This window comes from Lepidochelys olivacea (genome assembly GCF_965140295.1).
Source record: "Lepidochelys olivacea isolate rLepOli2 genome assembly, chromosome: 4".
Lineage (NCBI taxonomy): Eukaryota > Metazoa > Chordata > Testudines > Cheloniidae > Lepidochelys > Lepidochelys olivacea.
Genome location: NC_140414.1, coordinates 136,130,561 through 136,143,744, shown reverse-complemented (window position 1 = coordinate 136,143,744; position 13,184 = coordinate 136,130,561). Strand labels below are relative to the sequence as shown.

General features: G+C 40.8%; 1 protein-coding gene across 1 annotated transcript in view; it reads left to right on the top strand.

Moving 5' to 3' along the window:
• EIF2AK3 (eukaryotic translation initiation factor 2 alpha kinase 3) overlaps positions 1-13,184 on the top strand; it is a 70,998-nt gene that overhangs the window by 40,272 nt on the left and 17,542 nt on the right. The window contains exons 5-11 of the mRNA XM_084626176.1: positions 2,409-2,643; positions 2,915-3,077; positions 8,483-8,620; positions 9,393-9,515; positions 10,235-10,455; positions 10,829-10,941; positions 12,935-13,057. Coding sequence (XP_084482302.1) covers positions 2,409-2,643; positions 2,915-3,077; positions 8,483-8,620; positions 9,393-9,515; positions 10,235-10,455; positions 10,829-10,941; positions 12,935-13,057 — 1,116 coding nt within the window. The remainder of the gene's footprint in view (positions 1-2,408; positions 2,644-2,914; positions 3,078-8,482; positions 8,621-9,392; positions 9,516-10,234; positions 10,456-10,828; positions 10,942-12,934; positions 13,058-13,184) is intronic.

The window sequence follows — 13,184 nt, the reverse complement described above, 5'->3', positions numbered from 1 at the left end:
CCACCACCAACGGGACTTTTAACGGCCCGGTTGGTGGTGCTGACCAGAGCTTCCACGACCTAGTGCCTTACATTGCTGCGTCGTGACCCACAGTTTGAAAACCACTGCCCTAGAATGACTTTCATCAGGTCCCACCTTCTTGAGTACATCTAACTTATCTAAATATTTTTTAACCTGTTCTTTCCCTATTTTGGCTTGTGTTCCTTCTCCCTCTTTGTTAATATTGCATTAAGCATCTGGTCATAATTAACATTTTTAGTGAAGAATGAAGCCAACAGGCATTAAACACCTTAGCTTTCTTGATGTCATCATTCATTAGCTTTTCTTCCTCGTTAAGTAGAGAACCTACACTTTCCTTCATCTTTCTCTTGCTCCTAATATATTTATTGACCCTCTTGTTACCTTTTATGTCCCTTGCTAGATGTAGCTCATTTTGTGCCTTAGCCTTTCTGATTTTGTCCCTACTTACTTGTGCTATTCTTTTGTACACCTCTGAGCAATTTGTCCATATTTTCACATTTTATAGGATCCTTTGATTTTTCAGGTCATTAAAGAGTTCCTGATGTAGCCATCTTGGCCTCTTAATATTGTTCCTATCTTTCCTTCACCTCAGTATAGTTTGTAGTTGTGCCTCTGATACTGTTGCTTTCAGAAACTGTGAGCTCTCATGAACTCTTTTCCTTAGGTTTCCTTCCCATCAGACCTTATAGACCAGTTCTCTTTGTTCAGGTCTGCTTTATTTGAAGTCCAGTGTCCTTATTCTGCTACTTTCTCTCCTTCCTTTCCTTAGAATCATGAAATCCATCACTTCTTGATCACTTACACCTTCAGATTCTCTACCAATTCCTCCCCGTTGATCAGAATCAAGTCAAAAATGGCTGTCCACCCTCCTCACCTACACTTTCTATATTTACACTTAAACAAACTTCTTTAAGCACTTATTCCATACAGTTAAAATACACAGTACAAAATATAGGCGTTGACCAGTTCTTTATACTGTCGACACAGTAAATATCCACCAACTAATTTGAGGATAATAAAACCCCTCTATGCCCAAAGTCCAACTTTACCTCAAAAGCCTAAAGTGGGGAATGGACTTTGCAGCATGCCCAGACAGTTAGCAGTTCTAGGCTCTGGCAATAGAGACCCCATTCTGAATCTGAGCAGTTTTGCAGCCCCATAACTCTGATTTGGAAGCTGGGATTTTCTGGCTTTTTTGTGATTAGCATTGACCAGGATAGGGTTAGTGCTAAAGTGTAAGGCAGCTGCCACATTTCCTCTTTCATTGCTCCCCGGAGTCATTGTGACATCTGATTCATCTAGGTCCCTCTATGTGTAAGTGAGAGATCAAAAGCAGTTCTTTCCCTGGCAACATTGTAGGGAGTGTTTATATGGTAGCTTTGATTTTGGCCCAGAATAGCAGCTTTTATTGTATAAATTTCAGCAGAAAAAGATAAAAGTTGAACATATTTTATATATAAATATACGCATTTTAAATCGGCAGTCTGTGGTTCATGGTAAGTTTACAGTATGGTCTTATATATCTTTGGGCACCCAAACTTATTGTTACTTTTGAATAAATATTTCCCCCCTTTGTCATTCAGTGTGAACTATTATCCAAACTATGAGTGTCTTGACCGTTCTAGCATTGTTCTGCACAGTCTTTCCATTCATGATAATAGGTCTCAATATTTCTGCCTTTGTTTATATGAACCATAAAGCTAATGGATCTCTGGCATCCAGGGTACAGAGCTATTTCGACCCACATTGCTGATATAGTCTGTCTACAAAAAAATCAGCCTTATTTCTAGATGGGTTAGATTAGGGGATGAGCAATTCTAGTTATACTGATGTCCTTATCAATAAATTGAAGTCGTAGCTTTCTTTGTCCCCAGAATTCCATCTCTGCAACCAGCATAAAATTTCACAAGTTGTAAACTGCTTGATATTTAAGAAAAGCTGCTATATGCCTAAAGAGTTTATTTTAAAGTACCATTTCTTAAAATCTAATATATTTGTTGCTCTTATCTGATAAGGTCTTCCTGGGTAAACAGCTAGACTGTTATTTAACTGACTGATATAGTCCTTAATGCTTGCCTCCCCTTCCTCCCTCCCCCATCAGACTTTGATGTCTCTTTAATTTCTTCAACTTCTCAACTCATAATAAGTCATCTTTGGTTGAAAAAACTGTACACTTGTTTTGTGTCTTGCATTCTGGAAATAGCACAATTAAGTGTGTTAACACTCCCTCTAGAGGTGCAGTTTAGTTCAGTGGATGATTACTGAATTTACTGCGGAGATGCTAGTGAAATGTCATATCAAGTTTCATTTACAGATTTCTAAGATGGGTGGCTGGGGTTTCCTTTTAAACCTCTTTTCTAGAAACCTTTTTTCTTTTTAACTTTAAGGTGGAATTTTAGTGTTGGTCACTTTGAACTGCGCTATGTCCCAGACATCGAAACTAGCGTGGGATTTATTGAGAGCAATTTTAAATCAAGTATAAACAAAGAAGAGTCTAAAATCATTTCGGATGTGGAGGAGCAGGAGGCTGTGATGAAGGATATGGTGATAAAGGTCTCAGTAGCTGACTGGAAGGTTATGGCTTTTAATAAGCAGGGAGGACATCTGGAATGGGAATATCAGGTACTGGAAATGCGAAAGTATTAAATGTTATGGAAACTGAAGTTCTGCAGCATTACAGGAGAATCTCATGCATTTTGATTTAGTGCACATCTGCTGAGGTGAAAAAAAATGTATATCTCCCTGTAGTATTTTGTATTGAAATTCTATATTTTGAGCTATTGAGCAGCTATGAACTGAACCAGGGATTTTCAAGCAGAAGAGTTATTTAGAACAAATCTCTGGTAAATCTATGAAGTTATTTTAAATTGCCCTTTCCTTCCTTACTCTTCAGTTTTGCACTCCAATTGCTTCTGCTTGGCTGGTTAGAGATGGGAAAGTCTTTTCCATTAGTCTTTTTGATGATACAAGTTACACGGCTAACAGCGAGGTCCTAGAAGATGAAGAGGATCTTGTGGAAGCTGCCAGAGGAGCCACAGAGTCTAGTGTCTATTTAGGTGAGATGTCTACTGCGATGCCTTCTGTTGAGCATTATCTTTCTCTCAGCCTTCTAAAAACCTCAGTAAACCAGGTAGTTTCAAGTTATAGGTTCAGAGTTTAAGGCCAGAACGGACTATTAGATCATCAAGTCTGACCCACTGTATAATACAGGCCAGATAACTTCACCCAGTTACTTCTGTGCTGAGCCCAATAACTTGTGTTTGACTAAAGAATATTGTCCAGAAAGGCATCCAGTCTTGACCTGAAGACTTCAGGAGACTGGTAGTTTGTTCCATTGGTTCATTACCCTCGCTGTTGTAAATGTGTGCCTTATTTCAAAGTTCAAATTTTCTGCATCTAACTTCCAGCTGTTGATTCTTGTTATGCCTTTCTTGTAACCTGCCCCCTTATTTTAATTGGATAATTGAATCCCTGCCCTATGAACTTTCCAAGAAGCTACCGTGCTACCTTTTTTGCCCTGACTGGATGAATCTGGTTTCCAGGGCAAAAATACTGTTACAAATCTGAAATGTGTATTCCATGAATATTCTGTGCTTTTTGTGTAAAACTTGCTGCAGCTTCAGCACAACATCCTTGTCAGTAATCCCTTTGGCTAGCACATTCATGGAAACTGAACACCAAAGGGCATGAACACAATCATATCAAACGTGGTTAAAACTTTGAGAAAAACTTGTGGTTGAAGGAGTTGCTGTATTCACCCTGTTCTAAGTACAAGCTGCAGTATGCCCCCAGTGGTCACATGAATAACTCATTTGATATTTTGACCAAATATAACAGGGTAGTTGGTTTTTTTTATTATTTATTTATTTATTTAAGTCTATTCACCTATAAAATGCATTTTTCATTTTGACTCTGAAATGTGGGCTTATGTATAGTCTTGGTATTTTTGGACTAATAGAGTTCTAAAGCTTTTTTAAACTGGGATTTAGTTAATGGGAGACAGTTTTATTGCCTGATATAGACTTCTCTTCTTTCAGACCATTGGTTTTAGTCACATTAAGATTTTTTTCTGCACTGACTCCTGAGACTTAGTTACCATATATGAAATTTTAGCTGAAATTTCTGTAAATTAAGTCTCATCCAGTGGTCAGAATTTATTTGATATGGTTTGTAACAGCCTTGAGTATTGTGCCATCAGCTTTCCTTCCCCTTAGCACTATTAAATTTCTTACCACTGACTTCACTCTAGGTAAATGCACTGTGGCCTCCTGAGGCTGTTCATATTAGGCCTTTTATTTTCCTTCTCTTTTCTCAGCAGGGATAACACCAGTATTACTGTTCTAATGGTAGTCTATAGTGACAGCATTTCCATAGACAAACCAATGGCATTTTAACTACCATGTCATCTTGCAATATCTACAAAAAAGACAAATATAAATCTGAGGAGGACTATGATTTTGCGTTCTTTCCACCCCCAACCCCTCCCCCCATTTTAACAGGTGACAGCAATGTTCTTATTAGTGTTATTGCTAGGGCTTTGTCAGCTTGTGTTGCTGGCACTTGGACAAAAAGTGAATAGCATGATGAATATTTCTAAAAGGGAAAGTATGTGTAGTTGATTAGTAACTCAGAGAGCCCAGAACAATTAAAGGGCAGTTCTGATGGCCTGTGTTTTAGAATGAAGAGAACAGTGAGCATATTTTTAAAATTCATCTCGGCTAGTTACCATGCATATGAAGAAACCTATTTTCAAACACTTTCTCTTCAAAACAGCACAAACTGTAAAGTCTATATTCTATTACTTAACACTTGCTAGTATGGATTTCTGGTTCCTTCATCAAGCTGCTTGATTCACAAATACCAAAAAGTTCCTCAAACTCCTTGGACTACCAGGGTCTGGAATTTTGTACTGTCTCTTGATTTAGGGTAAGGAGTCCTTTTCATCATTCTACCAATTGCTGCTTATGCTCTTCATTTGAGTAGCTGTGCCAAAGTTCTTCTGGGTGGGGAATAGGAAATGGAGGGGACACCCATCCTTCTTCTGCACCTGTTAGAGTTAATAATGGTGCTGCGGTGATGGACGCTATGCTGTTCCACATTAAATAATGCTTAGTTGTGATGATGGCCTGACTCCCCACCTGTAGATACAAATGTTTCTCCCAACCATAAGCTCTGACTCCGTGGGTGCTCCGGGGCGTAAGCACCCACAGGAAAAAAAATAGAGGGTGCTCAGCACCCAGGAGTCAGAGCTTGAGTGTGGAATCTGATTTCTGTGCTGCGAATAACTTCTCCCCCTGGGGTAGGGAGTTAGTTTGTAATCAGAGGCAGGGTAATTAAGATAGAAGGCTTGTAATTAAATTGAATTAAGGATTGTTAGATGATCCTGAAAGCGTTCCCAGGCACTCCAGTTAAAAGTTAGGAAACAAAATGTAGGAATAAATAGTCCATTTTCAGAATGGAAAGAAGTAAATAGTGGTGTCCCCTGGGAGGCTTGTAGTGGTCTGGGACCAGTGCTGTGCAGCATATTAACAAATGATCTGCAAAAACGGACAAACACTGAGGTGGCAAAGTTTGCAAATGATACAAAAATTACTCAAGATAGTTAAGTCCCAAACAGACTGCAAAGAATTACAAAGTGGTCTCACAAAACTGGGTGACTTGGCAACAAAATGGCAGATGAAATGCAATGTTAAATGTAAAGTAGTGCACTTAGCAAAATATAATCCCAACTATACATACAAAATGATGGTGCCTAAATTAGCTGTTACCCATCAAGAAAGAGATCCTGGAGTCATTTACAGTACTTTAGAAGCACTATGTTTCCAGAGAACTGCAAATTCATAAGAATCCTTCTCACTGTGCCTATATCATCCTGAACTCATTCTCCAGCTTCAGAAGACTTAAAAATTATCTCCAGTCATCAATGGGACAGATGCAACTGAATAATGTAGCTGTCTTTAACGTGCATCAAAACAATACCAGGGAACCTCCATGTAAATAAGATTGCTGACAGTTTCATTCAGAAAGCTACAGTGAGACGTAACATTTTTAAACTGGGACATTAGTGAAGACAACTTTTAGATGACTGCAATGATTTTAATATACTGTGTGACAGGGTCGAGCCAGATGACTACAGGAGAGTGATAGAAGGCAGATATGTTAGCCCCAGGTTAAGTAGGTCCCTTTTCCCTGGGTAAGGTAACAGGGAAGGTTCCAGAACAATCAGGAACCTTCTGGAAACAATTAAGACAGACAGGCTGATTAGAACACCTGCAGCCAATCAAGAAGCTGCTAGAATCAATTAAGGCAGGCTAATCAGGGCACCTGGGTTTAAAAAGGAACTCACTTCAGTTTTTGGTGCATGTAAGGAGCTGGGAGCAAGAGGCACAAGGAGCTGAGAGTGAGAACGCGGACTGTTGGAGGACTGAGGAGTACAAGCATTATCAGACACCAGGAGGAAGGTCCTATGTGAGGATAAAGAAGGTGTTGGGAGGAGGCCATGGGGAAGTAGCCCAGGGAGTTGTAGCTGTCGCTCAGCTGTTCCAGGGGGCACTCTAGGCAGCTTCCTTCCACAGGGCCCTGGGGTGGAACCTGGAGTAGAGGGTGAGCCCGGGTTCCCCCCCAAACCTCCCAACTCATGGTCAGACACAGGAGGTGTTGGACTGTTGGTTCACAAAAACGGCCAAACTGAGAGCTTCCGTGAATCTCTGAGGTGAGCAAATCTGCCAATAAGCACAAGACCCACCAAGGTAGAGGAGGAACTTTGTCACAACTGTAATTCAGGAGAATGTAATTATGTAGTTCATAACAAATATTAAAATAGTAAGGAGACCAATGATAGAAATACATTCAATAAGTAGAATATGAAAGAAATGTATAAATATGCTGAAAATAGCCTCCCCCCCAAAAAAAAAACTGGCAGAGTACCCTCTCCAAACACACCTCTTCAAAAGCACCCACCTGCAAAAACAAAAGTCAGCACCTATGCTCCTGACAATACAGTGTTGATAGCACCCTCTCTCAGGGTTAAGTGTGTGATATTTGTTTTTAGTTTGGGTGAGGACCCTCTGAAATTTTTCATCTACTTATACTCCCGGGGGAATTCTGCGCCACTGTGCAGGCACAGAATTCATGTGTCACAAAGAATTTTATTTTTCTGCATAAAATACATTCTGCCCAAGAAGTGCTGCAGTTCCACCTTTTGCCCACCAGATTCTACTGTAACACCAGAACAGCCGGCTGTGTTCATGCTGTTGGCTGTTCTGGTGCCACAGCGGCCTCTGATGGGCAAAAGGCAGACTGCAGCACTTGTGGAGAGGAACGTATTTTCGGTGTGGGGGGAGGGGATTCTGTGCATGCACATTGGCGTTGAATTCCCCCAGGAGTAAAAGTTCATTACAGACCCTGCCTGCAGAGCCAGGTTAGGACAGACAGAGTGGGGCACACAGGGCTGCTGGGGCGTTACAGACTGGGGTTCAGAATGGCTAATGGGAGTGGGAGGGGGACAGACTGGGGGCAGGCTCAGGAGCTGGTGGGGTGACAGCAATGACCCCAGAGCTAAATGAGAGTGGGGGTGCAAAGCCACATGGGGGACGAGGAGGAAGGCTGCAGGAACACATGAGGATAGGGAAGGAGGCTGCGTAGACCCATGGGGATGTGGGGTGCTGGGAGAGGGGCAGATGTGCCTGACTGAATGGGAGAGGCTTGGGGTCAGCAAGGGTCTGCGTGCGGGAGGCTTCCGAACTCCCTAACAATCTCCCCCCACCCCCTAAAAATACAAAAATAAAAAAACTGTTCCATGCTTCTCCCACCCACACCTAACAACCCTCCAGGTTCACTCCAGGCTCCTTCCCTCTCCCTCAGCTCCTCTGTTACCCCGACTCCCCCAAGCCTTTGCACTGCTTCTGAACAGTGCAGGCAATACAGTTCTGTATTGTCATTTAACTTAAGTACTCACAGTTCTGTACTAATATGCCTAGTAAGGAATTTATTTGTCAAAAAAAATTACCAGAATCTTTTTTTGGTCTGTATTGTTACAGACAAATTTGCTGACAGATACTTTGAAATAAATTACCAAAATAATTGAAACTGGCCTGATTACATTCTGTTATTTTGACAAATAAATTTTGCAGCATTTTTAATTTTTTGGTGCAGAATTCTCCCAGGAGTATACTTAAAAGGAACCCTCATCCCCAGTGACACTCTTGTCATTGGCTCTGCATGACTCCCAGCCTCTCTTGGTGTGGAAAGCAAGGAATGAGCGGTAAATGGCTAAAACATTCTTTTCTGATTCTGAAGAGAAGAGTCAATTGTGTAGTATGTAAAAAGTTCATCTTAAATCCTTCATTTTCTCTTGAAACACTAGGAGTCTTGAAACTGTGTTCCTAGTTGTGCAACTTTGTGCTGCGGGGTGGGGAGAACTAAATCTGAAGTCAAATATGCTCTCTGGTTTATTACTCAGGAATGTACAGAGGTCAGCTTTACCTTCAGTCGTCAGTCAGAATTTCTGAGAAGTTCCCAACCAACCCAAAGGCTCTGGAATCCAGAAACGACAATGCAATTATCCCGCTGCCCACAATCAAGTGGAAACCTTTAATTCGTAAGTGACGATCCAGAGTTTTGCTAATTGTCTTTTTCAAAGGAGAATGTGACAAAACAATTCTTTGCAAAAAGAAAAGGAGTACTTGTGGCACCTTAGAGACTAACCAATTTATTTGAGCATGAGCTTTCGTGAGCTTTTCTGTAGCTCACGAAAGCTCATGCTCAAATAAATTGGTTAGTCTCTAAGGTGCCACAAGTACTCCTTTTCTTTTTGCAAAGACAGACTAACACGGCTGTTACTCTGAAAACAATTCTTGTGACTTCCATTAGCTGCAGAATTAGTCTGATGTCTCTAAGTGGAAGATTGTATTCTCCTTTGGAAACTGATTCTGTTCTGTGCCTTAAAATTTTTAATCTTTGTGTTGAAGGTGAACTGCCGTTGATTTGTCATAGTGATTGACAGACTCCTTTTAATAATCAAACCTTCCACTGCCTGTAAACCAAATAGGCGTTCTGGTCCTGTCAGAAAAGAAATAAATGATTATAGCGACATGAATGGCACTTACTTGACTTGTTTAAGAGCTGCTGGTGGGTTTGGGGGGGGAGTTTGATTGGGTTTTTTGTGTGAAGTGGTGGCTTTTTTAAAGATTGATTTCATCCTTAACATTTTGCTTGCATGAAAATCAGTCAGTTCTTTAAAGTATTTATAGTTTCTATTGCTGAACAATGGAAATCGTAATGGAATGAGGTTTAGTCAGGAAATGGTGGGAGTGTAGTGAGTTGTTATAACACTCCTAGCTTTTAAAAAAGAATTTCCTGTCTCTGCCTAGATTCTCCATCCAGGACTCCTGTGTTGGTGGGGTCTGATGAATTTGATAAATGTCTCAGCAATGACAAGTTTTCTCATGAAGAGTACAGTAACGGAGCCCTTTCAGTTCTGCAGTATCCATATGGTATGTGGTAACAGTGATGGGGTTTTTGTTCATTAACTGGTAACTATTGCCACTTGAAGCACACTGTTCAGAACTTGGGACAGTGTTTACCAGTAAAGCTCAGTAAATGCATCAGCAAAAAGAAAAGAAGTACTTGTGGCACCTTAGAGACTAACAAATTGTTAGTCTCTAAGGTGCCACAAATACTCCTTTTCTTTATGCGAATACAGACTAACACGGCTGCTACTCTGAAACCTGTCATAAATGCATTAGATAACTCTTAAATGTTAAGTATGATAGCAACTTGATTTACTAGGTAAACCAGAAAACTCTCTTGTCTAAATGTTGGTTATGTCTTCGGAGGTTTGATGTTGGAGTATAAAATTTTGTATGTGAAAAACGTCATGCACTGAAGTCTTTAAGCATGTATGCTTCCAGAGTTTAACAACTCTGCTGGAGAGACCCTGCTTGCTGTGGAATTTGACCTTGGATAATTGAACTTGTATAGAAGTCTGATAGCTTAAATTTGATCAGTATTACAAAAATCTCTTAATGTTTAGCCATGTGGAAGCAAACAGTGTGCTGGTTTTTGTAAGTAGCCACATCTCTTGAAAGATCAACTTCTGGTGCAGTATTTCACATCTGTAAGGACAGACACATTTGTCCAAAATAGAACTGCTTGATAAGTTGGGATAAACAAACTTACATTATTTTTTATTTTATTTTTTTTTTAAACAAAGACAATGGTTACTATTTACCGTACTACAAAAGAGAGAGGAACAAACGCAGCACCCAGATCACTGTTAGGTTTGTTGACAATATGAACTACAAGAATATCCGCAAAAAGGATCCAGTTCTGCTTTTGCATTGGTGGAAAGAAATAGTTGGCACCATCTTATTTTGCATTGTAGCAACAACTTACATCGTCCGCAAGCTCTTCCATCCCCATCCTCACAACAGAGTAAGTATCTTGTTTAATCCTGTTGCTTAATCAAATCAGTTAAAAAAGTGTTAAAATCCTATTCAGGGTTTTTTCTGTTGGTTTCCAGACTTACATGTGCAAGTATAAGTAGTTGACAGATCTTAAATTATTAAAGAAATTGTGGGAATGAAAACCTGCTTTGATTTTGAACTGATTTTGAAAGCTGTTGGCTACTATGTGGGATTTACTTAGCAGCTGCAGAAAGTAAATTACATTGCTTTACCTATTTTGGTAATCTTTGGAAATCTTTATATTGAAATGATTTCATCTCCTAATTTGACAATATCAACTAGTTTCAACTTTATTTAGTGTTGTAAAGGATTTTTTTTGTGTTTTCTATGATCCTTGTCAGCAGCGGAAGGAATCTGAAACACAGTGTCCGACTGACAGTAAATATGAGTCGGCTAGTGGAGAGGTTAAAGATAACAGCTGGAATGACATTAAGTACTCTGGATATGTTTCAAGGTGAGAGATCAAAGTATCCTCAATTCAACAAAATACATAAAGTGTCTTAGTTTGAGAACTAGTTCTATCTAGAAAAGCAGGCTAGTGATCCTTAACTACTTTAATTTTTCTGTTACACCTGAAGACTGACAACTAATACAACTACTTCTCTAAGGCCTTATCTCTACATTATCGGTCAGACTGCAGATAAGGTCACTCTAAACAGTCTTTGGGAGATCATATGACCAGTTGCATGTGTGTGTTGAACTAATGTTATCTGTTGTCATGTGGTGTGATAAAATAACCTCAGTGTTTACCTCTCTATTGCTGTGTTTGTGAATAAAGTTGGGAGAGAACTGAAGATGACACTTCACATGTGGAAGAAGGGGAGAGAGTATTTAATGCTATAAGCAATTCCGCTGTTGACATGAGGAGGGGTGTTTGGAAAGGGGATGCATATGGGATCATGTCATCTGCAGATTGGAGAAATATAGAGAAAGGGAAATAAGAGATTATGTTACTGGAATACCTCCAGTTCAGTCATAACCTAGTAAAGGTAGGAATTGAAGTGTTTAAAAGAATACGAGGAATGGAGGAAAGGGGGGGATGTGAGTAAAAGGAATGATTGTATCTAAAAGGAGATGCATTTAGGAAAAATGGCATAATAAATGGATAGTTTGAGGAGGACCTGCAGCAAATGAGGTTTTAGGAAATGGGCTGCCCTTAAGAAGACTACTCTGTAGGAGTTAAAAATGAAAAGTACCACCTTGGTTATATGACAGGGTGGTAAAGCTATGTTTATTGGGATGAAAACATAAACTAAGGGTAAGTCTTCACTAAAAAATGTTGCTAACTTGGATTAAAATATCAGTGAAGACAGCAATGGGGCTTTTAACTTGGGTTAGCAACTCAAGTTAAAGCTTTATAAGGCAGAGGTGGGCAAACTACAGCCTGGGGGCCGCATCCGGCCCTTCAGACATTTTAATCCAGCCCTTGAGCTCCAGCTGGCGAGCGGGGTCTAGGGCTTGCCCCGCTTTGCGCATGCCGGGGCTTCACACAGCTCCCAGAAGCAGCAGCATGTCTCCACTCTGCCTCCTACTCATAGGGGCAGCCAGGGGGCTCCACACACTGTCCCTGCAGCTCCCATTGGCCGGCAACCACAGCCAGTGGGCGCTGCAGGGGCAGCGGCTGTGGACGGGGCAGCGCACAGAGCCGCTTGTCCACACCGCCTCATAGGAACTGGAGGGAGGACATGCCGTTTCTGGGAGCCGCTTGAGGTAAGCGCCAACCAGAGCCTGCACCCCTAACCCCCTCCTGTGTCCCAACCCCCTGCCCAAGCTCTGATCCCCTCCTGCCCTCCGAACCCTTCGGTCCAAGCCCGAAGCACTCTCCTGCACCCCCAACCCCTAATCCCCAGCCCAGAACCCACACCCCCAGCCGAAGCCCTCACCCCCTCATGCACTCCAACCCCCTATTTCGTGAGCATTCGTGGCCCGCCATACAACTTCCATACCCAGGTGTGGCCCTCGGGCCAAAAAGTTTGCCCACCCTTGTTATAGGAGATCTTAGAATTGAATTTGAGCTGCTACCCCAGGTTAAAAGATGAGTTTACATGTCTTCACTAGTGTTGTAACCTGGGTTAGCGAACATGGATTAAGAACACCTTGTTGTTTTGTTTTTTTTTGTTTTTTACTGTGAAGACACACCTTTAAATGTCCATAATCTTTATAAGAAGCATACATGACTTATTGTGTAAAGTTTGTATAATTTGTATTACAGTCTCACCTACAGGCTGCAGCTGAGATTGGGATTGTGCTAGTCACTGTACAAGCACATAATAAAACAGTCCCCTATCCCTAAAGTATTTACAATCTAAATAGATAAGGTGAAATGTGACGGGGAAATGGAGAAACAGAGAGGTGAAATGACTTCCAGAGGGCCCACAGCAGGTCGTAGTTTAGACAGAAATAATTGACATTCAAAATGTAAATAATTAGTAAATTTTTTTGTCCAGGTATTTAACAGATTTTGAACCAATTCAGTGTATGGGTCGAGGAGGATTTGGAGTTGTTTTCGAAGCCAGAAACAAAGTAGATGACTGCAACTATGCTATCAAAAGGATCCGTCTACCTAATAGGTAATGAATGAGCTTATTTATATTTAGAAAAGACAACTTATTATGGGGTACAGTCTTGCAGTTAATTATTTGCTGTTGAACTGATACCCTAGCATCAGTAGGTTAGGATGAGTGATGCACTTTTTTT